Below are 27,694 nucleotides of genomic sequence, written 5' to 3' on the forward strand. Positions count from 1 at the left end.
CGAATGAGTATCGATATTTAATATATATTTAAAAAGTAACGAACCAAACAAACACAATAAATGAATATAAACATTAGCATTTGATAGGTTATATGTACCTTGTAATGTTTTGATGATCTAACAAACTTAATGACAAGAACCAGATAAGAAACCTGATACACACCCTCAAGTACGTGGGAATAACAAGTCTCAGGCTGGAGATGTAAATCAACTCTTCAGACGACAAAGAAACAACAAGGGGAATATATGGACATCAGTTTCCCTGGTGACCGTACCCAGTCAACTCCCTACAGCTGTAAAGTTGCTGCCTGCACACGCAACAATACAAAAATAATGCATCAGTCAACTTTATGGGGAATGCCCTTTACCTAACTTGCTTACATCATTCAAGTGATGTCACAAATGAGTTATTTACATCAAGCAAAGGTAAAATAAAACACTTGCACATTCAAGAATCGATCAAGCATTTTCTCTCAAGTCTGTGCCAATCTTGCAAGTGATTCTCAAGGGCATCAAGAACAAAGAATAACATAACGAAGGATCAGCTTCATGTATTGAGTCATTACATGTCCCTAGTTGTGTTGCATCTTTGTTAAAGTTTTTTACTTGTATTTCCTACTTAGCTTAGTTAGAAGCATTGTGTAGGAAACCTTTGTAAATCATAAACCATTGTGTTTGTGTCTTGGCTAGAGTTAGTCGAGTTGTAAGTCTTTGTAATAGAGTTATTACAAAGTGGCTTATAATAAAGTTGTTACAAGTTAGTGAGGGATTAAGAGGTTAATTCTTAGGTTACAATAGGTTGTAATCTAAAGTTTGCTCAGTAGTGAAGTTGAAATCCTACAAGGGTAGGTCGTGGTTTTTAATTCCGTGAGCAGGGAGTTTTCCATATAAAACTTCTTTGTATCATTTACCTACTGCAGTGTGCATGTGTTCTATGAGAACTTATAGAGAACCTGGTTCTCTACATAGTTTGGTGGACCCTTAGTTTTTATCAATTGGTATCAGAGCTGATTCTTTCTATCAGGCTAACACCTAGAAAGGATCCTCATGGCTGCTCCACCAAACTTCGAAGAAGGTCAGTCTACCTACAGGAAACCAAGATTCAATAACCAATACTATGGATGGTGGAAGACTAGGACCCGCAACTTGACCCGGTCCGTTTCTTTACCGGATTATTTTAAATCCTTTTTTCCGGAATATTTCAAACAGGAAATGTTCCCACCTTTTCCAACTGTTAACTTTCTGTTTTTGTTTACTGTCTCATTATTCAATATAGTAATACAAATTCGATAACAATCTTAAGAAAATTATTTTTTATATTATAATCTGTATTCTATTTTTGGAGATTAAAACCTGTGTGGTTTTCTACTCCTTCTGAATTTTTCTATTTTGATTTGAAGATATAATAACTTTATCGGATTATTAAAATTCAGAAACGATTTGAAGAACATAAAAACTTCATCGTTTTATGTGAAAAAATATATTAAAAAATTCGGTTTTTATTATCAAACATATTGTTTATCATTAATTACAGTACTGTTTACTGTACTATTTCTTGCCATTAATTGAACTCTTCTGTTGTTGACAGTGAGAAATGTCAATTGATAATAGAAATCCTTCTGCTACTGTTGCGGCAACGACGATAGCTTCGTGAAACCAAACTGCTGTGCCACCAGCCGAGAAACCGGGAAAAATTTCTGGAGCCAACTTCAAAGGATGGCAGCAAAGGGTGTTTTTCTGGCTTACCACTCTTGGTATGCAGACGTTCACCAGTGAAGATCCTCCAGTGCCTGCCGCCGACATGTCGGACAATGAGAAGTTTATGATTGTTAAGGCGTGGAAACAAGCAGACTTTCTTTGCAAAAGCTACATCCTAAGTGCTTTGGAGGATGACTTGTACAATGTCTACATTGCTATGAAAACTTCAAAAGAATTATGGGACGCACTTGAGAAGAAGTACAAGACTAAAGATGCATGCTTGAAAAAGTTTGTGGTTGTCAAGTTTCTAGACTATAAAATGATAGACAACAAAACTGTTGGAACCCAAGTTCAAGAGTTTCAATTTATTTTTCACGACCTTATTGCTGAAGGTATGGTAGTGAATGAAACATTTCAAATGGATGCAATGATTGAAAAATTGTCTCCTTCGTGAAGATATTTCAAAAACTATCTTAAGCACAAGCGCAAAGAAATGAAGTTGGAAGATCTTGTGATTCGTCTCAAGATTGAGGAAGACAACAAAACAGTCGAGAAGAAGTCTAGTGGAAATTCAACGATTATGGGAACTAATATCGTTGAGGAGACTGCTCCAAAAAGTAAGAAGAGGAAGAGGTCTTCTGGACAGACTAAGAAGTAGAATAAGAAAAAATTCAAGGGCAACTGCTACTATTACGGAAAAGTTGGTCACAAAGCCCCCGATTGTCGGGCCCCGAAAAAGGATAAGAAAAAAGGACAGGCCAACATAGCAGAGAAGAATGATGACATTGATGATCTGTGTGCAATGCTTTCGGAATGCAACCTAGTTGAAAATCCGAAGGAGTGGTGGATTGACTCTGGAGCCACTCGACATGTCTGTGCTGTCAAAGAAGCATTTGCGACTTACTCTACTGCTGGTCCCGAATAAGTGCTTTCCATGGGAAATACTGCAACAACCAAGATTGAGGGTTATGGGAAGATATTCCTGAAGATAACTTTCGGCAAGGTGTTAATGCTCAACAACGTTCTTCATGTTCCTACTATTAGGAAGACTTTAGTTTCAACTTCTTTACTTGTTAAGAATGGATTCAAATGTGTATTTCTATCTGACAAGGTTGTTGTAAGCAAGAACGAAATGTATGTTGGAAAGAGCTACCTCACAGAGGGACTTTTCAAACTCAATGTAATGGTTGTTGACAGTATTAATAAAATTTTAGCTTTTTCTTATTTATTGGAATCAAATGATTTATGGAATATTCGTTTAGGACATGTCAATTACAAAACCTTAAGTTAATTAATTTAGAAGTATTGCCTAAATTCGAGGGTAATAAATCAAAATATCAAATATGTCTTGAATCTAAGTTTGTAAAACATCCTTATAAGTCTGTTGAAAGGAATTCAAATCCTTTAGACTTAATTCATAATGACATTTGTGATATGAAGTCGACACCATCTTGAGGTGGGAAAAAGTATTTTATAACTTTTATTGATGATTGTACTCGATATTGTTATGTTTATTTGCTTGATAGTAATGATGAAGCAATTGAAGCATTTAAGCAATACAAGAATGAAGTGGAGAATCAATTGAATAAAAAGATCAAAATGATTATAAGTGATAGGGATGGAGAATATGAATCTCCGTTTGCAGAAATATGTTTGGAATATGGAATTATCTATCATACTACTATCCCCCACACATCTCAATCCAATGGAATTGCGAAAAGGAAAAATCGGACATTAAAGGAATTGATGAATTCTTTATTAATAAGTTCCGGATTACCGTAGAGTTTGTGGGGGAAAGTTATCCTTACGGCTAACTGAATACTCAATAGAGTACCTATCACGACCCGAAATTCCTACCTTCGGGACCGTGATGGCGCCTAACACTTCACTTGCTAGGCAAGCCAACTTTAGAATAATATTAGCCATTTTAAAATAATTTTAAACTAATTAATAACAAAGAAACAAATGCGGAAGTAAGGTCTAAAATGTAGTGAATAATCTATAATAATAGCGATATCTAAATACCATCCCAGAACTGGAGTCACAAGTGCACGAGCTTCTAGAATAATACAAATAAAGGTCTGAATAAAATTCAAGTTGTTTGAAATATAATACACAGCTGAAATAATATAGAAGGGGACTTCAGAAATGCGAACGCTGTGCAGTTATACCTCAAATCTCCACTGGTAGTTGTATCCGGGCAAATCTACAGTACGCCACTGGGACCAACTCCGAAATCTGCACAAGAAGTGCAGAGTGCAATGTCAGTACAATCGACCCCATGTACTGGTAAGTGCCGAGCCTAACCTCGACGAAGTAGTGACGAGGCTATAACAAGACACGTATGTAAACCACCTGTACAAGTATACACAAATACAAAGTAACAATTTATAAATTGGGAGGGAACATGCGAAGGGGAAGGATATAATAATTTCAGCAGAAGGAGTGTCACTTAGCAGCCAATTAATTTATCAACAATAAAATGAGCACATGATAATATGAAAATGGCACGGCACCACCCTTCGTGCTTTTACTCTCATTTGATACGGCATCACCCTTCGTGCTTTTACACTCACAAATGGCACGGCAACACCCTTCGTGCTCTTACACTCACAAATGGCACGACAACACCCTTCATGCTTTTACACTCATAAAAGGCACGGCAATACCCTTCGTGCTTTTACACTCACAAATGGCACGACAACACCCTTCGTACTTTTACACTCTTCCTTACCATGAAAATAATAATATAAATTCGAAAGAGTATTTAAGTACGGGGATATACACTTATCAATCAATTCAATACCAAAATACCGACTTCACCTTCCAAATATTCAACAATAATTAAATGAATAATAATTTCACGAATAATTATCAAATAATCAATAATAAACTTAAGCAGAAATATCAGAATTAAATAGACAATTATTCACAATAAACAAATTCCACTCGTATGCTTTGTCTCTAACACAACGCATAAGTACTCGTCACCTCACATATACGTTGTACCCGCACATTAAATCATGTAGCAAATAGACAATTAAGTCCTACTCCCTCAAGTCAAGGTTAACCACGACACTTACCTAGCTTTGCAACCAAATTCAAGAATCCAATACACCTTTGCCTCGTGAATTCGTGTCCGAAATCCTCAAATCTAGTCATAAACAATTCAATATACTCAATATAAATCGTAGGAATTAATTCCATATGAATTTACTAATTCTCCGGATTAAAATCCGAAATTTATCTCAAAAATCATCAGTGGGACCCACGTCTCGAATCCCGAAACAACTTATAAAATCCGAACACCCGTTCCGATACGAGTTCAACCATAAAAAATTTATCGAATTACGACATCGGATTGACTTTCAAATATTCATTTTATATTTTTGGAAGATTTTATAAAAATCTGATTTTCTTCAATAATTTTACAGATTAATGATATAAATGAGTATGGAATCATGGAATATAATCAATATAGGATAAGGAACACTTACCCCAATGTTTTCCCGTAAAAATCTCCCAAAATTCATCTTACCCGACCTCAAAATCGAAAATGGTGGAAAATGGGTCGAAATTCCATTTTCAGAACTTAAGTTCTATTTGCCCAGATTTTTACTCATCGTGATCGCGGGAATTCGTTCGCGGTTGCGTAGAACAACTTCTGCCTAGGTCCATTTAACTCTTCATGGTCGCGGATAACTCTTTGCGATCGCGAAGCATATTTTGGCTGCCTAGATTTTTAACTCTACGCGATCACGTAAATGGTCATGCGATCGCGGAGAATATTTTCTCAGCCTTACGCGATCGCGTACTGACTTGTGCAAACGCGTAGCACAAATGGCATGCCCAACTTCTGCCTTCATTCCTTCTACGCGAACGCGGCTTGGCCCTCGCGTTCGCAGTGCACTGGAAGCTAACCTTCCGCGATCGCGTACCTATCTTCGCGAACGCGAAGAGTAAAACTCACGACTCACAATTTCCTCTTCGCGATCGCAGGAATGGCTTCGCGATGTCGAAGCACAATGCACCAGATGACAGCAGAAGCTAAAAACCAGATTTTCCTCAACGTTCAAATGGTCCGTAGGCTATCCGAAACTCACCCGAGCCCTCGGGGCTCCAAACCAAACATGCACACAAGGTTAAAAACTCATACGAACTCGCTCGCGCGATCCAAACACCAATTTAACACCTAGAATTACGAATCAGACACCAAATCAAATGAAATTTTTAAGAAAACTTCTATTTTCACAACCGAACGTCTCAATCACGTCAAATCAACTCTGTTTCTCACCAAATTCGACAGACAAGTCATAAATGACATAACAGACCTATAAAAATTTTCAGAACTCGAATCTGACCCCGATATCAATAAAAGTCAATTTGTAGTCAAACTTGGAAATTTTTAACCTTTAAATATCTAGTTTCTGTTAAATGGCCATAACTTGAGCTAGGGACCTCCAAATTAAATTCTGAGCATACGCCCAAGTCCCAAATCACGATACGGACCTACTGTAACTGTCAAAATACTGATCTGAGTCCATTTGCTCAAAATATTGACCAAAGTCAACTCAGTTGAGTTTTAAGGCTGTATTTCACATTTTAATCTATTTTTTACATAAAAACTTTTTGGAAAATTATACGGACTGCGCACGTAAGTCGAGAAATAATGAATAGTACTTTTCGAGGTCTTAAAACACAAAAAAAATTATTAAATTTAAAGATGACCTTTTGGGTCATCACATTCTCCACCTCTAAAACAAACGTCCGTCCTCGAACGGAATTAGAAAAAGTACCTGAGCTGGTGAAAAGGTGTGGATATTTGCTCCGCATATCCGATTCAGACTCCCAGTTAGATACTTCTACCGGCTGACCTCTCCATTGTACCCCAACTGAAGGATAACTCTTAGACCTTAACTATCGGACCTGCAGAGCTAGAATAGCTACCGGCTCTTCCTCATAAGTCAAATCCTTTTCCAATTGGACTGAGCTGAAATTTAACACATGGGACGGATCATCATGATATTTTCGGAGCATAGAGACATGGAGCACTGGATGAACTACTGATAAACTAGGTGGTAATGCAAGCCTGTAGGCTACTTCACCCACCCTTTCGAGAATTTCGAAGAGTCCAATATACCTAGGGCACACCTTGCCCTTCTTTCCGAACCTCATTACACCTTTCATAGGTGAAACCCGGAGGAATATTCTTTCTCCAACCATGAATGCAATATCACGAACTTTACGGCATAACTCTTTTGCCTAGATTGAGCTGTGCGAAGTCGATCCTGAATAACTTTGACTTTGTCCAAGGCATCCTGTACCAAATCGGTACCCAACAACTGAGCCTCTCCCAGTTCAAACCAACCAACTGGCGAACGGCATCGCCTTCCGTATAATGCCTCATATGGAGCCATCTGAATGCTCGATTGTTAGCTATTATTATAAGCAAACTCCGCAAGTGGCAAGAACTGGTCCCAAGAACCTCCAAAGTCTATAACATAAGCGTGAAACATATCTTCCAGTATCTCAATAGTGCGCTCTGACTGTCTGTCTGTCTGTGGATGAAATGTTATACTCAACTCAACCCGCGTGCCTAACTCACACTGTGCAGCCCTCCAAAAATACGAAGTGAACTGCGTACCTCGATCAGAAATGATAGACACGGGCATACCGTGAAGGCGGACAATCTCACGAATATAAATTTAAGCTAACCGCTCTGAAGAATAGGTAACTGCCACTGGAATGAAATGTGCTGACTTGGTCAACATGTCCACAATAACCCAAACTGCGTCGAATTTTCTCTGAGTCCGTGGAAGCCCAACAACAAAATCCATAGCGGTATGCTCCCACTTCCACTCAGGAATTTCTAACTTCTGAAGCAAACCATCAGGTCTCTGATGCTCGTACTTAACTTGCTGATAATTTAGATACCGAGCTACAAATGCAACTATATCCTTCTTCATTCTCCTCCACCAATAATGTTGCCGCAAATCTTGATACAGTTTGGCGGCACCTGGATGAATAGAATACCTGGAATTGTGTGCCTCTTCAAGAATTAATTCATGAAGCCCATCCACATTAGGCAAACAAATACGACCCTGCATTCGCAGAACTCCATCTTCTCCCACAACAACCTGTTTGGCATCACCATGCCGCACCGTGTCCTTAAGGACAAGTAAATGAGGATCATCATACTACCGCTCTCCGATGCGCTCATATAAAGAAGACCGGGCGACTGTGCAAGCTAGAACCCGACTAGGTTCCGAAACATCTAACCTCATGAACTGATTAGCCAAAGTCTGAACATCTGCAGCTAACGGTCTCGCACCAACCGAAATATATGCAAGACTGCACATACTCACAGCCTATCTACTTAAAGCATCAGCCACCACATTGGCCTTTTCGAGGTGATACAAAATAGTGATATCAAAATCTTTCAACAACTCCAACCATCTTCTCTGCCTCAAATTGAGATCTTTTTTCCTGAATAGATACGGCAGGCTACGATGATCAGTAAATACCTTACACGAGACACCGTAAAGGTAATGTCTCCAAATCTTCAAAGCGTGGACAATGGCTGCCAATTCTAAGTCATGAACAGGAAAATTCTTCTCATGAACTTTCAACTGTCGCGATGCATATGCAATCACCCTGCCATCTTGCATCAATACTGCACCAAGCCCAACGTGAGATGCATAACAATACACCGTATAAGATCCTGAACCTGTGGGTAATACCAACACTGGCGACGTAGTCAAAGCAGTCTTGAGCTTCTGAAAGCTCAACTCACACTCGCCTGACCATCTGAATGGGATACCTTTCTGGGTCAGTCTGGTCAATAGGCTTGCTATAGATGAAAACTCCTCCACGAATCGACGATAATAACCTGTCAAACCCAGGAAACTCTGAATCTCTGTAACTGAAGTAGGTCTAGGCCAATTCTGAACAGCCTCAATCTTCTTAGGATTCACTTTTATGCCTTCTGCCGATACAACATGCCCCAAAAAGGCAACTGAGTCTAACCAAAATTCACATTTTAAAAATTTGGCATATAATTAATTATTCTTCAAAGTCTGAAGTACACTCCGAAGATGCTGCTTATGCTCCTCTCGACTGCTATAGTAAATCAAGATATCATCAATGGATACAACCACAAAAGAATCAAAATAGGGTTTGAACACCCGATTCATCAAATCCATAAATGTTGTTGGGGCATTTATCAACTCAAATGACATCACTAGGAATTCGTAATGCCCATACCGAGTCCGAAAAGTTGTCTTAGGGACATCAGATGCCCTAATATTCAACTAATGGTATCCAGACCTCAAGTCGATCTTTGAAAACACCTTGGCACCCTGAAGCCGATCGAATAAGTCATCAATTCTTAGAAGTGGATACTTGTTCTTGATAGTAGCCTTGTTCAACTGTCGATAATCTATACACATTCGCATTGAACCATCTTTCTTCTTTAAAAATAGTACTGGTGCACCCCAGGGCGAGACAGTGGGTCTAATGAATCCCTGATCAAGTAAGTCTTGTAATTGCTCTTTCAATTCTTTCAACTCTGGCGGGGCCATAAGGTATGGTGGGATAGAAATGGGCTGAGTGTCTGTAGCTAAATCAATACAGAAGTTAATATCTCTGTCGGGTGGTATTCCCGGCAAATCTGCGGGAAATACTTTTGGAAATTCACGAACAACTGGTACTGAGTCCATAGAAGGAATATCCGCACTGGGATCGCGAATATAAGCCAAATAGGCTAGACACCCTTTCTCGACCATACTCTGAGCCTTCATATAAGAAATAACCTTGCTGGTAGAATGTTCAAGAGTTCCTTTCCACTCTAATCGAGGTAACCCCGGCATGGCTAGGGTCGCCGTCTTGGCATGACAATCCAATATAGCATGATAAGGTGACAGCCAATCCATTCCCAAGATGATATCGAAATCTACCATATCAAGAAGTAGAAGATCCACACTAGTCTCAAGACTCCCAATAGTAACCACACACAAATGATAGACATGATCTACCATGATAGAATCTCTCACCGGAGTGGACACACACACAGGAGCACTTAGAGAATCACGAGGAATCACCAGATATGAAGCAAAATAAGAGGACATGTAGGAATAAGTAGATCCTGGATCAAATAGAACTGAAGCATCTCTATGGAAAACTGGAACAATACTTGTAATCACGACATCGGATGATTCGACCTCAGGCCTAGCTGGAAAAGTATAAAATCGGGGTTGGGCCCCACCACTCTGAACTACGTCCCTGGGGTAGCCTCTAACTGGCTGGCCTCCACCTCTAACGGTCTGACCTCCGCCTTTAGCTGGCTGAGTAGGCGGTGAAGCAACCGGTGCTGGAACCATAGCATGAGAACCCTGCTGCTGCATACTGCCCTGAGACATGGGGCAGAATCTAGCAATGTGCCTCGGATCACCACAAGTATAACAGGACCTTGGCTGTTGTGACTGCTGACCCGAACGAGCTGAATAACCGTTGTAGTGACTCTGGAGTGGTGGTGCACTGATAGGAGCTGAATGTGCACTAAATGTTGGCTGCCCAGAGTAAGGCATAATAGGACCATGACTCCCTGAAGCACCAGGAGATGCCTGAAGTGCTAAATGAAATGGTTTGGGAGGATGACCCCTACCAAAATTACCCCTGCTTCCAGACGAGGCACCACTGAAACCACCGAGCTGACGAGGCCTCTTATCAGACCTCTGCCCTCTCTCTTGTGCAAGAACCATCTCGATCCTCCTCGTGACATTAGCAGCCGCCTGAAAGTAAATCTCACTTCCGGCCTCCTTGGCCATCTGAAGCCTGATAGGGTGAGTGAGTCCCTCAATAAACCTCCTCACTCTCTCTCCCTCAGTAGGTAGTAAAAGGATAGCATGATAGGCTAAATCCACAAAACGGGATTCATACTGATTAATAGTCATGTTGCCCTACTGTAGATGCTCAAATTGCCTGCGGCAATCCTCTCTCAATGTGATAGGGAGAAACTTCTCTAGAAATAGCCGTGAGAACTTTTCCCAGGTCAATGCAGGCAATCCAACTGGTCTGGTCAATGTATAATCTCTCCACCACCTCTTGGCGGAACTCATCATATGAAATACAGCAAAATCAATCCCATTGGTCTCAACTATACCCATGTTCCGCAGTACCTCATGGCAGCGTTCAAGATAGTCCTGTGGGTCCTCAGAAGGTGTACCACTGAAGTGAACTAGAAAGAGCTTAGTAAACTTATCCAGTCTCACTAAGGCCTCAGAAGACATGGCATGCCTATCACTGGCCTGCGCCCCAACAACTGCCTGAACTACCCCAACTGGCGGGGCTGCTGGAGCCTGATTCTGGGGAGCCATCTGCTCCAGAGCGGGGGTAGTGGGAATATGTGCTCCTCCCCCAGCCTGTGAGATGGCTGGTGCCACTGGAAATGTACCATTTTGGGCCACACCCTCTATAAGACTCACCGAATGGACTAGAGCGTCCTGAAGCACTGGAGTAGCTATAAATCCTTCCGGGACCTAAACTGATCCAATCGATACAGTCTGAACGGGAACCTCTTCCTGAAGATCTACCTAAGGTTCTACAACAGGTGCTGCTGCTCGAGCTCTAGAATGAGCTCTACCTCTGCCTCTGCCTCTACCCCTAGCACGACCTCGGCCTCGACCTCTACCCTTGGCCATAGTTGCCACCAAGGGCTCTGGTCCCTATCCATCGGTTTATGTATTACGTGTTATCACCATCTACGAGAGAATAAGAATAGAATGGTTCAATCATCGATGATAGAATAAAATCGCACGATAGAATAAGAAAGAAGCGAAATTGTTCTTAAACTTCATAGACTCTGAGAGATAAGTACAGACATCTCCGTACCGATCCTTCAGACTCTACTAATCTTGCTCGTGACTCGTGAGACCTATGTAATCTAGTGCTCTGATACCAACTGTCACGACCCGAAATTCTCACCTTCTTGATTGTGATGGCGCCTAACATTTCACTTGCTAGGCAAGCTAACGTTAGAATAATATTAGCCATTTCAAAACAATTTTAATGTAATTAATAACAAAGAAACAAATGCGGAAATAAGGTCTGAAATGTAGTGAACAATCCATAATAATAGCGATATCTAAATACCATCCCAGAACTGGAGTCACAAGTGCATGAGCTTCTAGAATAATACAAATAAAGGTTTGAATAAAATTCAAGCTGTTTGAAATATAATACACAGCTGAGATAATAGAGAAGGAGACTTCAGAACTGCGAACGTTGTGCAGTTATACCTCAAGTCTCCACTAGTAGCTGTATCCGGGCAAATCTACAGTACGCCGCTGGGACTAACTCCAAAATCTACACAAGAAGTGTAGAGTGCAGTATCAGTACAACCAACCTCATGTACTGGTAGGTGCCGAGCCTAACCTCGACGAAGTAGTGACGAGGCTATGACAAGACACGTATGTAAACCACCTGTACAAGTATATACAAATACACAGTAATAATTTATAAATTGGGAGGGAACATGCGAAGGGGAAGGATATAATAATTTCAGCAGGAGGAGTGTCACTTAGCAGCCAATTAATTTATCAACAATAAAATGAGCAAATGATAATATGAAAATGGCACGGCACAACCCTTTGTACTTTTACTCTCATTTGATACGGCATCACCCTTCGTGCTTTTACACTCACAAATGGCACGACAACACCCTTCATTCTTACACTCACAAATGGCACGGCAACACCCCTCGTGCTTTTACACTCACAAATGACACGGCAATACCCTTCGTGCTCTTACACTCACAAATGGAACGACAATACCCTTCGTGCTTTTACACTCACAAATGGCACGACAACACCCTTCGTGCTTTTACACTCTTCCTTACCATGAAAATAATAATATAAATTCGAAAGAGTATTTAAGTGCGGGGATATACACTTATCAATCAATTCAATACCAAAATACCGACTTCACCTTCCAAATATTCAACAATATTTAAATGAATAATAATTTCACGAATAATAATCAAATAATCAATAATAAACTTAAGCAGGAATATAATAATTAAATATATAATTATTCACAATAAACAAATTCCACTCGCATGCTTTGACTCTACCACAACGCATAAGTACTCGTCACCTCACATATACGTTGTACCCGCACATTAAATTATGTAGCAAATAGACAATTAAGTCATACTCCCTCAAGTCAAGGTTAACTACGACACGTACCTCGGTTTGCAACCAAATTCAAGAATCCAATACACCTTTGCCTCGCGAATTCGTGTCCGAAATCCTCAAATCTAGTCATAAATAATTCAATATGTTCAATATAAATCGTAGGAATTAATTCCATATGAATTTACTAATTCTCTGGATTAAAATCCAAAATTTATCTCAAAAATCATAAGTGGGACCCACTTTTACAACCCAGAATTTTTACCGTCGGGACCGTGATGGCGCATAACATTTCACTTGTTAGGCAAGCCAACGTTAGAGAATCATTAAACCAATCCTTATTCCATTCAGTGATTAACAACAAATTAGCTAAGATGAAATATAGTGAGTGCGGAATAATATCAAAATTGTATTAACTACTACCACCCAGATATGGAGTCACAATTCACGAGCATTCTAGAATTCACTACAAGTAATAGTCTGAAAGAAATACAACTGTCTGAATGAAAGAAACAGTAGAACAGAAAAGATAGACGGAGACTTCAAGGTCTGTGAACGCCGACAGATCTACCTTGATTCTCCGGATAGCGGTCCAATAGCAAAATCTCGATCAACACGAGCCAGTACCAAAATCTGCACAGAAAGTGCAGAGTGCAGTATCAGTATAACTGACCCCATGTACTGGTAAGTGTCGAGCCTAACCTCGACGAAGTAGTGACGAAGCTAAGTCAAGGCACCTACAAATCAACTTGTACAATTTAACAGTGTATATACAAATAACAGTAATGAAGAGCTAGACAGGAAATATCGGGCGGGGGAAACATGCTGGGGGAAATACGAGATAAGGAACTATAACAGAATGATAATTGGAACAACCAATATACTATGAATCAACAGAAACAACGAATACAGTAAAGGAAAAATGCACGGTATCACCTTTCGTCGGGACCTTGATGGCGCCTAACATTTCACTTGTTAGGCATGCCAACGTTAGAGAATCATTAAACCAATCCTTATTCCATTCAGTGATTAACAGCAAATTAGCTAAGATGAAATTTAGTGAGTGCGGAATAATATCAAAATTTTATTAACTACTACCATTCGGATCTGGAGTCTCAATTCACGAGTATTCTAGAATTCACTACAAGTAATAGTCTGAAAGAAATACAATTGTCTGAATGAAAGAAACAATAGAACAGAAAAGATAGACGGGGACTTCAAGGTCTGTGAACGCCGACAGATCTACCTTGAGTCTCCGGATAGCGGTCTAATAGCAAAATCTCGATCAACCAGAGCCAGTACCAAAATCTGCACAGAAAGTGCAGATTACAGTATCAGTACAACTGACCCCATATACTGGTAAGTGTCGAGCCTAACCTCGATGAAGTACTGACGAGGCTAAGGCAAGGCACCGACAAATCAACTTGTATAATTTAACAGTGTATATTCAAATAACAATAATGAAGAGCTAGACAGGAAATATCGTGAGGTGGAAACATGCTGGGGGAAATATGAGATAAGGAACTACAGCAGAATGATAACTCGAACAACCAATATACTATGAATCAACAGAAACAACGAATACAGTAAAGGAAAAATGCACGGTATCACCTTTCGTGCTTTTACTCTCAATCTCACCATAAAAATAATAGAAACGGCACGGCATCACCCTTCGTGCATTAACTCTCATATCATGGCACGACATCACCCTTCGTGCATTAACACTCACAATATGGCACGGCATCACCCTTCGTGCATTAACACTCACAATATGACACGGTATCACCCTTCGTGCATTAACACTCTCCCTTACCATAATGCAATGAACAAATAACAACAGGGAGATAGAATAACAAGTACAAGCTTTACTTCAATATTTGATTCCACAATATCAATCTCAACTTCGAAATAAATACTCAATTATCACCAGAAGATCCGTAAGCATGATAAGAACGATTAATTTAACGACATTAGACTAAACTTGTAGCAATTAGGCATGGAAAAGAGACAATATAAGAAAAATAGTAGAAACAAGGAAAACTGGTAAATTGGCAGCGCATAAGTACTCGTCACCTCACATATACGCTGCTCACATGAATTTCACATAGCAAATTATCTGAGGTTCCTAATTCCTTCAAGTAAGGGTTAACCACGACACTTATCTCGTTCTGAAGGCCACTCAATACTCAGTCACAGCTTTTCCACTAGAATTCACCTCCAAACCACTAGTATCTATTCAAAAATGACTCAATAATATCAAATATTGCGAAAGGAATCAATTACATTGCTTAAATTTAGATTTTCCAAATCTTCCTCCAAAAAGTCAAAAATCGACCCCGGGCCCGCTTGGTCAAAACTCGAGATTCGGACCAAAATTCATTTACCCATTCACCCTCGAGCCCGGATATATAATTGGTTTTGGAATCCGACCTCAAATTGAGGTCTAAATCCCCAAATTTCCGAAATCCCTAGTTTCTACCCAAACCCCTATTTCTACCATGAAAACTCTAAATTTTAGGTTGAAATTTATGAAATGAAATGGGCAATTGAAAGAAAATGGTTTAGAATCACTTACCAACACTTTGGGGAAGAAAATGACTCTTGAAAATCGCCTCTAACCATTTGGTTCTTGAAAATGTTGAAGAAATGGCTTAAGTCCCGTTTTGATTCTGTTTTTATACAATGGGCGACAGTGTGCATCGCGTTCACGAGGCCACTGTCGCGTTCACGAAGGTTACTCCCCCCTGGCCTTCGCGTTCGCGAAGAAGAAATCTCAGCCTAACCAGTTTACTCTTCGCGTTCGCGAGAGTACCTTCGCGAACGTGAAGAAGGATATGCCAGATCACCTGCTGCAGCAAAATACTAGATTTTTTCAAGTCCAAAACATCTCGTAGCCTATCCAAAACTCACCCGAGCCCTCGGGGCTCCAAACCAAACATGCACACAAGTCTAAAAACATCATACGAATTTGCTCGCGCAAGCAAATTGCCAAAATAACACCTAGAACTATGAATTTAGCACCAAATTAAATAAAATTCTCAAGGACACTTTAAATTTTTTATCTTCACCACCGGGCGTCCGAATCACGTCAAACAAACTCCGTTTCTCCCCAAATTTCTCAGATAAGTCATAAATATTATATTGGACCTATACCGGGCTCCGGAACCAAAATACGGACCCGGTATCAACAAGGCCAAACTGATCCAATTCTTAAAAATAATTAATTTTTAGACTTTTAATTTTCATCAAAAATTCATAACTCGAGTTAGGGAACTCCAAATTTGATTCCGGGCATACGCCCAGGTCCCATAATTCGATACGGACTTACCGGGACTGTCAAAGCATAGATTCGGGCCCGTTTACCAAAAATATTGACCGAAGTCAATTAAAATCAACTTTTTAGGCAAAAATTCTTATTTTCATCAATTTTTAACATAAAAGTTTTCCAGAAACACGTCCGGATTGTACACGCAAATCGAGGAGGGTAAAATGAGATTTTAAGGCTTAAGTACGCATATTCGAGTTCTAAAACATAAGATGACCTTTTGGGTCATCACATTCTCCACCTCTAAAACAACCGTTCGTCCTCGAACGGACATAGAAAAGTACCTAAGCTGGTGAAAAGGTAGGGATATCTACTCCGCATACCGGACTCGGACTCCCAAGTAGCTGCCGCAACATGCTAACCTCTCTACTGCACTCGAACTGAAGGGTAACTCTTTGATCTCAACTGGCGAACTTGCCTGGCTAGAATAGCCATCGGCTCCTCCTCGTAATTCAAACCCTTATCCAATTGGACAGAGCTGAAATCTAACACATGGGACGGATCGCCGTGATACTTTCGAAGCATGGGCACATGGAATACCGGATGAACAGCTGCTAAACTAGGTGGCAACGTAAGCCTGTAAGCTACCTCTCCCACTCTCTACAGAATCTCAAAAGGTCCGATATACCTAGGGCTCAACTTGCCCTTCTTTTTGAACCTCATTACACCCTTAATGGGTGATACCCAAAGCAACACTCTCTCCCCGACCATGAATGCAACATCACTAACTCTGCGGTTGGCATAACTCTTCTACCTGGACTGAGTTGTGCGAAGTCGATCCTGAATAATCTTGACCTTATCCGAGGCATCCAGTACTAAGTCTGTGCCCAAAAAACGAGCCTTCCCCGGCTCGAACCACCCAATTGGCGACCGATACCGCCTACCATATAATGCCTCATAGGGAGCCATCTGAATGATCGACTGGTAGCTGTTGTTGTAAGCGAACTATGCAAGGGGCAAGAACTGATCCCACGATCCTCCGAAGTCTATAACACATGCGCGGAGCATATCCTCCAAGATCTGAATAGTGCGTTCGAACTGCCCGTCCGTCTGAGGATGAAATGTTATGCTCAACTAAACCCTCATACCCAACTCACGTTGTACTGCCCTCCAGAAGTACGAGGTGAACTGCGCACCTCGATCAGAAATGATTGACACGGGCACACTGTGAAGACGGACGATCTCACGAATGTAAATCTCTGCCAACCGCTCCGAAGAATAAGTAACTGCCACAGGAATGAAGTGCGCTAACTTGGTCAGCCTGTCCACAATGACCCAAACTGCATCGAACATCCTCTGAGTCTGTGGGAGTCTAACAACAAAATCCATAGTGATACGCTCCCACTTCCACTCAGGAATCTCTATCTTCTGAAGCAAACCACTAGGTCTCTGATGCTCACACTTTACTTGCTGGAAATTTTGACACCGAGCTACATATGCAACTATGTCCTTCTTTATCCTCCTCCGCCAATAATGTTGTCGCACGTCCTGATACATCTTGGCGGCACCCGGATGAATAGAATAACAGGAACTGTGGGCATCCTCAAGAATCAACTCACGAGGTCCATCCACATTAGGCACACAAATACGACCCTGCATCCTCAAAACTCCATCATCTCCAACAGTAACCTGCTTGGCACCACCGTGCCACACTATGTCTCTAAGGACAAGCAAATAAGGATCGCCATACTGCCGATCTCTGATGCGCCCAAACAAGGAAGACTGAGCAACTGTACAAGCTAAAACACGGCTGGGCTCAGAAACATCCAACCTCACAATCTGATTAGCCAGGGCCTGAACATCCAATGCAAGCGGTCTCTGACAACCGGGAATATAAGCAAGGCTACCCATACTAGCTGACTTTCTACTCAAAGCATCGGCCACCATATTGGCCTTCCCAGGATGATACAATATGATGATGTCATAGTCTTTCAATAGCTCTAACCACCTCCTCTGCCTCAAATTGAGCTCATTTTGCTTGAAAAAATACTGCAAGATCCGATGATGCGTGAATACCTCACATGGCACGCCGTAAAGATAGTGCCTCCAAATCTTCAGTGCGTGAACAATGGCTGCCAGCTCTAGATCATGAACAGGGTAATTCTTCTCGTGAATCTTCAGTTGTCGCGAAGCATATGCAATAACCTTGCCACCCTGCATCAATAACGCACCCAGACCAATACGAGATGCGTCACAATATACTGTATAAGATCCTGAACATGTGGGTAACACTAATACCAGTGTCGTAGTCAAAGCTGTCTTGAGCTTCTGGAAGCTCGCCTCACATTCGTCTGACCACCTGAACGGGGCACCCTTCTGGGTCAACCTGGTCAACGGGGCTGCTATGGATGAAAACCCCTCCACAAACCGACGGTAATAACCTGCCAATCCCAAGAAACTACGAATCTCTGTAGCTGATGTGGGTCTAGGCCAGTTCTGAACTGCCTCAATCTTCCTAGAAACCACCTGAATACCCTCTGTTGATACAACATGACCCAAGAAAGCAACTGAACTCAACCAAAACTCGCATTTTGAGAACTTAGCATATAATTGGCTGTCTCTCAAGGTCTAAAGAATGATCCAAAGGTAATGCTCATGCTCCTCTCGGCTGTGGGAGTAGATCAAGATATCATCAATAAACACAATCACAAAGGAATTCAAGTAGGTCTTGAACACCCGGTTCATCAAATCCATGAATGCTGCTGGGGCATTTGTCAACCCAAATGACATCACTAGAAACTCATAATGCCCATACCGAGTCCAAAGAGTCGTCTTAGGGACATCGGATGCCCTAATCCTCAATTGATGGTAGCTAGATCGTAAGTCAATCTTCGAAAACACCTTGGCACCCTGAAGTTGATCAAATAAATCATCAATCCTCGGCAATGGATATTTGTTCTTGATAGTGACTTTGTCCAACTACCGATAATCTATACACATTCTCATCAATCCATCTTTCTTCTTCACAAACAACACAGGTGCACCCCAGGGTGAGACACTAGGTCTAATTAAGCCCTTATCAAGCAAAGCTTGCAACTGTTCCTTCAATTCTTTCAACTCTAGCGGGGCCATGCGGTATGGCGGAATGGAAATGGGCTGAGTGCCCGGAGCCAAATCAATGCAGGAATCAATATCCCTGCCGGGTGGCATCCCCAACAGATCTATAGGAAACACCTGTGGAAACGCACAAACAACCGGCACTAACTCCATGGAAGGAACCTCCGCACTAGAATCGCGTACATAAGCCAAGTAAGCTAGACACCCCTTCTCGATCATATGTCGAGCCTTCACATAAGAGATAACATTGCTGGTAGAATAGCCAAGAGTCCTTCTCCACTTTAATCGAGGCAACCCCTGCAAGGCTAAGGTCATCGTCTTGGCGTGACAATCTAATATAGCATGATAAGGTGACAGCCAATCCATACCCAGTATAATATCAAAATTGACCATATCGAGAAGTAGAAGATCTACACGAGTTTCAAGACTCCCAATGGTGACCACACACGAACAATAAACACGATCTACAATAATAGCATCTCTCACTTATGTAGCCACATACACAGGAGCACTCAAAAAATCACGGGGCATAACTAAACATGAAGCAAAATAAAATGACACATAGGAGTAAGTAGATCCCGGATCAAATAGAACTGAAGCATCCTTACTGCAAACTGAAATAGTACTTGTAATAACGACGTCAGATGACTCATTCTCAAGCCTGGATGGAAAAGCATAACACTGGGGCTGGGCCCCACTACCCTGAACTACGTCCCTAGGATGACCTCTAGCTGGCTGGTCTCTACCTCTAACGTCCTGACCTCCACCTCTAACAGGCTGGCCTCTACCTCTAGCTGTCTGACCCCTGCCTCTGGCTGGCTGAGCAGGTGGTGCAGCAACTGGTGTCGTAACCATGGCACGAGAATCCTGATGTTGTGAGCTGCCCGATGTCCGAGGGCAAAATCTAGCAATGTGTCTCGGATCACCACAAGTTTAACATGACCTCGTCTGCCGTGACTGTTGACCTTGAATCTGAGCCTGTCAACCTGAGTAACCACCCTGATAACTCTGGAGTGGAGTTTCACTAATAGGAGCTGGTGGTGCATTGTAGGCTAGCTGGTCGGAATAAGGCATATGAGGACCACGACCACCTGAGGCACCGTGGGATGCCTGGAGTGCTGAATGAAATGGCCTGGGAGGATGGCCTCTACCAAAAGTACCCCTACCTCTAGATGAGGCACCGCTGAACTCACCGGAATGACGAGGTCTCTTGTCAGACCCCTGACCTCCCTGAGCAAGAACCATCTCGACTTGTCTGGCGACATTAGCAGCCGCCTGAAAAAAAATCTCACTCCCAGTCTCCTTAGCCATCGGCAATCTGATAGGCTAAGCAAGTCCGTCAATAAACCTCCTCACCCTCTCTCTCTCTCTCTCTCTCTCTCTCTCTCGGTGGGAAGCAGAAGAATAGCATGACGGGCCAAATCCATAAAACGGGTCTCATACTGAGTAACAGGCATACTGCTCTGCTGGAGACGCTCGAACTGACGGCGACGCTCCTCTCTCAATGTGATAGGCAGAAATTTCTCTAGGAAGAGCTGAGAGAACTGGTCCCAAGTAAGAGCAGGCGACCCAGCTGGTATGGTCAACAAATAATCTCTCCACCATTTCTTAGCGGAATCAGTCATATGAAATGCAGCAAAATCGACCCCATTGGTCTCCACTATACCAATGTCCCGTAGAACCTCGTGACAGCTATCGAGATACTCCTAGGGATCCTCTGAAGGAGCATTACTGAAGTGAACTGTGAAGAGCTTGGTAAACCTGTCCAACCTCCATAAAGCCTCAGAAGACATAGCTGACCGGTCACGGGTCTATGGCGCAGCAACCGGCTGAACTACTCCGACTGGATAAGCTACTGAAACTTGATACTAAGGAGCTATCTGCTCCGGAGTAGGAGTAGTGGGAGTCTGGGCTCCTCCTCCAGCCTGAGAGACGGCTGGTGCCATGGGAAATGCGCCAGTCTGGGCCACACTCTCCATAAGCCCCACCAAACGCACCAAAGCGTCCTGAAGTACTGGGGTGGCAATGAACCCCTCCGAAACCTGAGCTGGTCCGGCAGGAACAGTCTGGGCTGGAACCTCCTCGTCAAGATCTATCTGAGGCTCCACTGTTGGGGCTACTGCTCGGGCTCTGGGCTGAGCCCTGCCCCTACCTCGGCCTCTTGCACGGCCTCGGCCTCGACCTCTGCCCCACGTAGGAGCTACCACTGGGGGGCTCTGGCTGCTGCTCAGCTGAGGAAGTGGTACGTGTTCTCGCCATCTGAGAGAGAATAAGAGTAGAAAAGTTCAATCAGTATTGAGAAACCAAAATCGCACGACAGAGAAGAATAGAAATGAAATTTGTTCCTAAGAATAGAAGTGAAACATGCTGGGGGAAATATGAGATAAGAAACTATAGCAGAATGATAACTCGAACAACCAATATACTATGAATCAATAGAAATAACGAATACAGTAAAGGAAAAATGCACGGTATCACCCTTCGTGCTTTTACTCTCAATCTCACCATAAAAATAATAGAAACGGCATGGCATCACCCTTCGTGCATTAACTCTCATATCATGGCACGTCATCATCCTTCGTGCATTAACTCTCATATCATGGCACAGAATCATCCTTCGTGCATTAACACTCACAATATGGCACGGCATCACCCTTCGTGCATTAACACTCACAATATGGCACGGCATCACCCTTCGTGCATTAACACTCATGATATGGCACGACATTACTCTTCGTGCATTAACACTCTCCCTTACCATAATGCAATGAACAAATAACAACAGGGAGATAGAATAACAAGTACAAGCTTTACTTCAACATTTGATTCCACAATATCAATCTCAACTTCGAAATAAATACTCAATTATCACCAGAAGATCCGTAAGCATGATAAGAATGATTAATTTAATGATATTAGACTAAACCTGTAGCAATTAGGCATGGGAAAGAGACAATATAAGAAAAACGGGAGAAACATGGAAAACAGATAAATTGGCGGCGCATAAGTACTCGCCACCTCACATATACGCCGCTCACATGAATTTCACATAGCAAATAATCCGAGGTTCCTAATTCCCTCAAGTCAGGGTTAACCACGACACTTACCTCGTTTCGAAGGCCACTCAATACTCAATCACAGCTTTTCCTCTAGAATTCACCTCCAAACCACTCGTATCTATTCAAAAATGACTCAATAATATCAAATATTGCGAAAGGAATCAATTACATTGCATAAATTTAGATTTCCCAAATTTTCCTCCAAAAAGTCAAAAATTGACCACGGGCCCGCTTGGTCAAAACCCGAAGTTCGGACCAAAATCCATTTACCCATTCATCCCCGAGCCCGGATATATAATTGGTTTTGGAATCCGACCTCAAATTGAGGTCTAAATCCCTAAGTTTCCGAAATCTCTAGTGTCTACCCAAACCCCTAATTCTACCATGAAAACTCTAGATTTTAGGTTGAAAATTTATGAAATGAAATAGGTAATTGAAAGAAAATGGTTTAGAATCACTTACCAACACTTTGGGGAAGAAAATAACTCTTGAAAATCGCCTCTAACCGTTTGGTTCTTGAAAATGTGGAAGAAATGGCTTAAGTCCCGTTTTAATTCTATTTTTATGCACTCGGCGACAGTGTGCATCGCGTTCGCGAAGAGTAGAGCTGCCAAGCCTTCGCGTTCGCGAGACCTTGCTCACATTCGCGAAGGTTACTCCCCCCGGCCTTCGCATTCGCGATACATTACTCGCGTTCGCGATGAAGGAAAGACCAACCCTCCCCCAGGTCCCCAAAAGCTTCGCGTTCGTGATGAGCCTGTCACGTTCGCGAATGGTAAATCCCCCATCACTTCGCGTTCATGACCCAGCCTTCGCGTTCGCGACCAGGCCTTCGCATTCACGAAGAAGAAATCTCAGCCTGGCCAGTTTACTCTTCGCGTTCGCGAGAGTACCTTCGCGAACGCGAAGAAGGACATGCCAGAACACCTGGTGCAGCAAAATACCAGATTTTCCCAAGTCCAAAACATCCCGTGGCCTATCCGAAACTCACCCGAGCCCTCGGGGCTTCAAACTAAATATGCACACAAGTCTAAAATCATCATACGACTTGTTCTCACGATCAAATCGCCAAAATAACACCTAGAACTACGAATTTAGCACCAAATCAAATGAAATTCTCAAGGACACTTTCAAAATTTCTATCTTCACCACTGGACGTCCGAATCGCGTCAAACCAACTTCGTTTCTCACTAAATTTCACAGATAAGTCATAAATATTATATTGGATCTATACCGGGCTCCGCAACCAAAATACGAACCCGGTATCAAAAAGGCCAAACACCAACCAATTCTTAAAAATAATTAATTCTCAGACTTTTAATTTTTATCAAAAATTCATAACTCGAGATAGGGACCTCCAAATTCGATTCCGGGCATACGCCCAGGCCCCATAATTTGATACGGACCCACCGGAACCGTCAAAGTATGGATCCGGGCCCGTTTACCAAAAATGTTGACCAAAGATAACTAAAATTAACTTTTTAGGTAAAAATTCTTATTTTGATCAATTTTCAACATAAAAGTTTTCTGAAAACATGCCCGGACTGTGCACGCAAATCGAAAAGGGTAAAAATGAGATTTTTAAGGCTTAAGAGCGCATATTCGAGTTCTAAAATATAATATGACCTTTTGGGTCATCACACCCACGTCTCGAATCCCGGAACAACTCACGAAATCTGAATACCCGTTCCGTTACGAGTTCAACCGTACAAAATTTATCGAATTCCGATATCGGATTGGCTTTCAAATATTCATTTTACATTTTTAGAAGATTTTATAAAAATCTAATTTTTCTTCAATAATTTCACGGATTGATGATATAAATGAGTATGGAATCATGAAATATAAACAATATAGGATAAGGAACACTTGCCCCAATGTTTTCCTGTGAAAATCGCCCAAAATTCGTCTTACCCGAGCTCAAAATCGAAAATGGTGGAAAATGGGTCGAAATCTCATTTCTAGAACTTAAGTTCTGTTTGCCCATATTTTTACTCATTGCGATCGCGGGAATTCATTCGCGATCGCGTAGAACAACTTCTGCTAGGTCCATTTAACTCTTCACGATCGTGGATAACTCTTTGCGATCGCGAAGCATATTTTGGCTGCCCAGATTTTTAACTCTACGCGATCGCATAAATGGCCATGCGATCGCGGAGAATATTTTCTCAGCCTTACGTGATCGCGTACTGACTTGTGCGATCGCGTAGCACAAATGGCATGCCCAGCTTCTGCCTTCATTCCTTCTACGCGAACGCGGCTTGGCCCTCGCGTTCGCAGTTCACTGGAAGCTAAGCTTCCGCGATCGCATACCTATCTTCGCGAACGCGAAGAATAAAACTCATGACTCATAATTTCCTCTTCGCGATCGCAGGAATGGCTTCGCGATCGCAAAGCACAATGCACCAGATGACATCGGAAGCTAAAAACCAGATTTTTCTCAAAGTTCAAATGGTATGTAGGTTATCCGAAACTCACTCGAGCCCTCAGGGCTCCAAAACAAACATGCACACAAGTCCAAAAACCTCATACGAACTCGCTCGCGTGATCAAAACACCAATTTAACACCTAGAATTACAAATCGGACACAAAATCAAATGAAATTTTTAAGAAAACTTTAAAACTTCTATTTTCACAACCGAACGTCTGAATCACGTCAAATCAACTCTGTTTCTCACCAAATTCGACAGACAAGTCATAAATGACATAACAGACCTATAAAAATTTTCAGAACTCGAATCCGACCCCGATATCAATAAAATCAATTTATAGTCAAACTTGGAAATCTTTAACCTTTAAATTTCTAGTTTCCGTTAAATGGCCATAACTTGAGCTAGGGACCTCCAAATTAAATTCCTGGCATACGTACAAGTCCCAAATCATGATACAGACCTACTGGAACTGTCAAAATACTGATCTGAGTCCGTTTGCTCAAACTGTTGACCAAAGTCAACTCAATTGAGTTTTAAGGCTCTATTTCATATTTTAATAAATTTTTCACATAAAAACTTTTCAAAAAATTATACGGACTACGCACGCAAGTCGAGGAATGATGAATAGTGATTTTTGAGGTCTTAGAACACAGAAAAAAATTATTAAATTTAAAAATGACATTTTGGGTCATCACAGTACCCCACAGCAAAACGCAATCTATTCCATATGAAAAATAGAAAGGAAGAAAACCCAACTTGAAATATTTCAAAGTGTGGGGGTGTCTAGCAAAGGTACAAGTACCTTTACCCAAAAGGATAAAAATCGGACCAAAAACTGTGGATTGTGTTTTTATTGAATATGCTACAAACAGTAAAGCATGTCGATTTTTGGTTCATAAATCTGATAATCCCGAAATTCATGTTAATACAGTAATTGAATCAAATAATATTGAATTCTTGAAAAGTATTTATCTGTATAAAACTGAATGTGAGTCGTTAAGTGAAAGACCTAATTATAAACGACCACGGGAAGAACCAAAGAAAAATACTCCAAGTGAAGAAGATCCAAGGCGTAGCAAATGGCCTTATACTTCTCCTGATATTAAAAAAGATACGGAATATGTGAAAAATATTGTATTAGAAAAAGCTCCAAAAAATAACACAATGACTTCTCCTGATATTCAAAAAGATATTGTGAATTCTTGTGCAAAAGTAACGGTGAAAGCAATTATTGAAGACTTGAATGGGGATTTTTTTGGGATATTATTTGATGATTCTAAGGATGTCTCTCATAAGGAACAAATGGCTCTTGTTCTGCCCTATGTCAACAAGGAATGTGAATTTATTAAGCGATTCCTTAGTCTTGTTCATGTTAAAACTACAACTGCACATGCATTACAAAAAATAATATATTCTTTGCTTTTACAACATTCATTGAGTTCATCTCTAATACGGGGACAAGAGTATGATGGAGCTAGTAACATGCAAGGAGGAATCAATGGTCTTAAAATTTTGATTCTAAAAGATAATCCTTCGGCATATTGCATACATTGCTTTGCTCATCAATTGCAATTGACTCTTGTAGTTGTTGCAAAGAAACACCATGATGTAAATAATTTTTTTTGACATTCTTGCTAATGTTTTGAATGTTGTTGGAGGTTCTTAGAAGTGTAGAAAGATGCTTAGAGATGATTAAACTGAAAAATTAGACGAGTTATTAGTGCTTGGTGAAGTTCATACAGGAAGTGGATTAAATAAAAAAAACTTGGGCTTCAAAGACCAGGTGATACTCGTTGGGGATCTCACTTTAAGACATTGCGTAACTTTATTTCTTTATTCTTATCAATTGTTCATGTACTTGGAGTTCTTGCAAATGAGGGTTCAAATCAGGAGAAAGCACTAGCAAAAAGTCTAGTGGAAGATATAAGATCTTATGAGTTTGTGTGTATATCATATTTGATGTTAAAAATATTAGCAATTATATATGATTTGAATATAGCTCTGCAAAGAAAAGATCAAGATATTGTTAGTGCTATGAAACTTGCTGATTTCTCAAAGAGGCAAGTGCAAACAATGAGGGAATCTAAATGGAATTCTTTGATAGAAGATGTCTCTTCGTTTTGTGATAAGAGTGGTATTGTGATCTCAAAAATGGATGAGAAGTATGGTCTTAGAAAGTCGAAGCGTAAAAACTCAACTGCTTATCATCATTTGTACATAGATATTTTTTGTGCTGCTATTGATTTGCAACTTTCGGAGCTTAACAGTCATTTTAGTGAAGTGAATATTGATTTTCTTCTTGGTATAGCTAGTTTGAGTCCCGATGACTCTTTTACAAGTTATGATAAAAACAAGATTATGAAACTTGCTACATATTATCCAAATGAGTTCACTGCTTCTAAACTTGAAGATCTTAGTTATGAGCTTGACAACTATATTGACTATGTGCGAGAAATGGACAATGCATCATAAATATACCTCATTTTACACCACAATATAAAAGTCTTTTTTTTCTTAAATTTCGTGCTCAGTCAAATGAGTTCACATAAATTAAAACGAAAAGAGTATTAAATATCGATACTTATTCTTTAGTCAACTTGTTATTGTATATTAGTTTAGGTCATAGTTTTATCTTAAAATTTAGAACTCATACAATTTAAATCCTAGCCTCGCCTCTACTTGGAAGGCGTCTTTTTTGTTTAGAGTTTTGTCTTTTGTTTATTAGAAAGAAAAAAGTTATTAAAAAAATGTTAGTTTAGAGGAAAGTAAGAGGAATTGTCGTTTACGTCATCGCTTACTCGTTTAGTTTGTGCTTTCTAAAAAAAATTATAAAAAATAATGAAATAACACTGCTTTTAGCGAGAATCGAACTTGCGTGTCTTCCAGCGAACCCAGAGCCCTTACCATTGAACCAAGATCACTTTTATTATTGGG

General features: G+C 41.0%; 1 protein-coding gene across 1 annotated transcript; it reads left to right on the top strand.

Annotated features, from left to right (window-relative positions):
- Positions 1 to 2,632: 2,632 nt before the first annotated feature.
- On the top strand, positions 2,633 to 27,232 carry LOC138903410 (uncharacterized). The gene is made up of 3 exons (XM_070191384.1): positions 2,633 to 2,832; positions 25,726 to 26,368; positions 26,573 to 27,232. The coding sequence occupies exons 1-3, from the start codon at positions 2,633 to 2,635 to the stop codon at positions 27,230 to 27,232; spliced, it is 1,503 nt and encodes a 500-aa protein (XP_070047485.1).
- Positions 27,233 to 27,694: the final 462 nt, after the last annotated feature.

Source organism: Nicotiana tomentosiformis, chromosome 12 (assembly GCF_000390325.3).
Source record: "Nicotiana tomentosiformis chromosome 12, ASM39032v3, whole genome shotgun sequence".
Classification (NCBI taxonomy): Eukaryota; Viridiplantae; Streptophyta; class Magnoliopsida; order Solanales; family Solanaceae; genus Nicotiana; species Nicotiana tomentosiformis.

Bases quoted from the DNA above. Each gene is read 5' to 3' on its own strand.
- LOC138903410 (XM_070191384.1), top strand. From the start codon at position 2,633: ATGGGAAATACTGCAACAACCAAGATTGAGGGTTATGGGAAGATATTC. The intron at 2,833-25,725 runs GTATGTTGGAAA...ATTCTTGAAAAG, and splicing joins GTTGTAAGCAAGAACGAAAT to TATTTATCTGTATAAAACTG. The intron at 26,369-26,572 runs GTAAATAATTTT...TCTCACTTTAAG, and splicing joins TTGCAAAGAAACACCATGAT to ACATTGCGTAACTTTATTTC.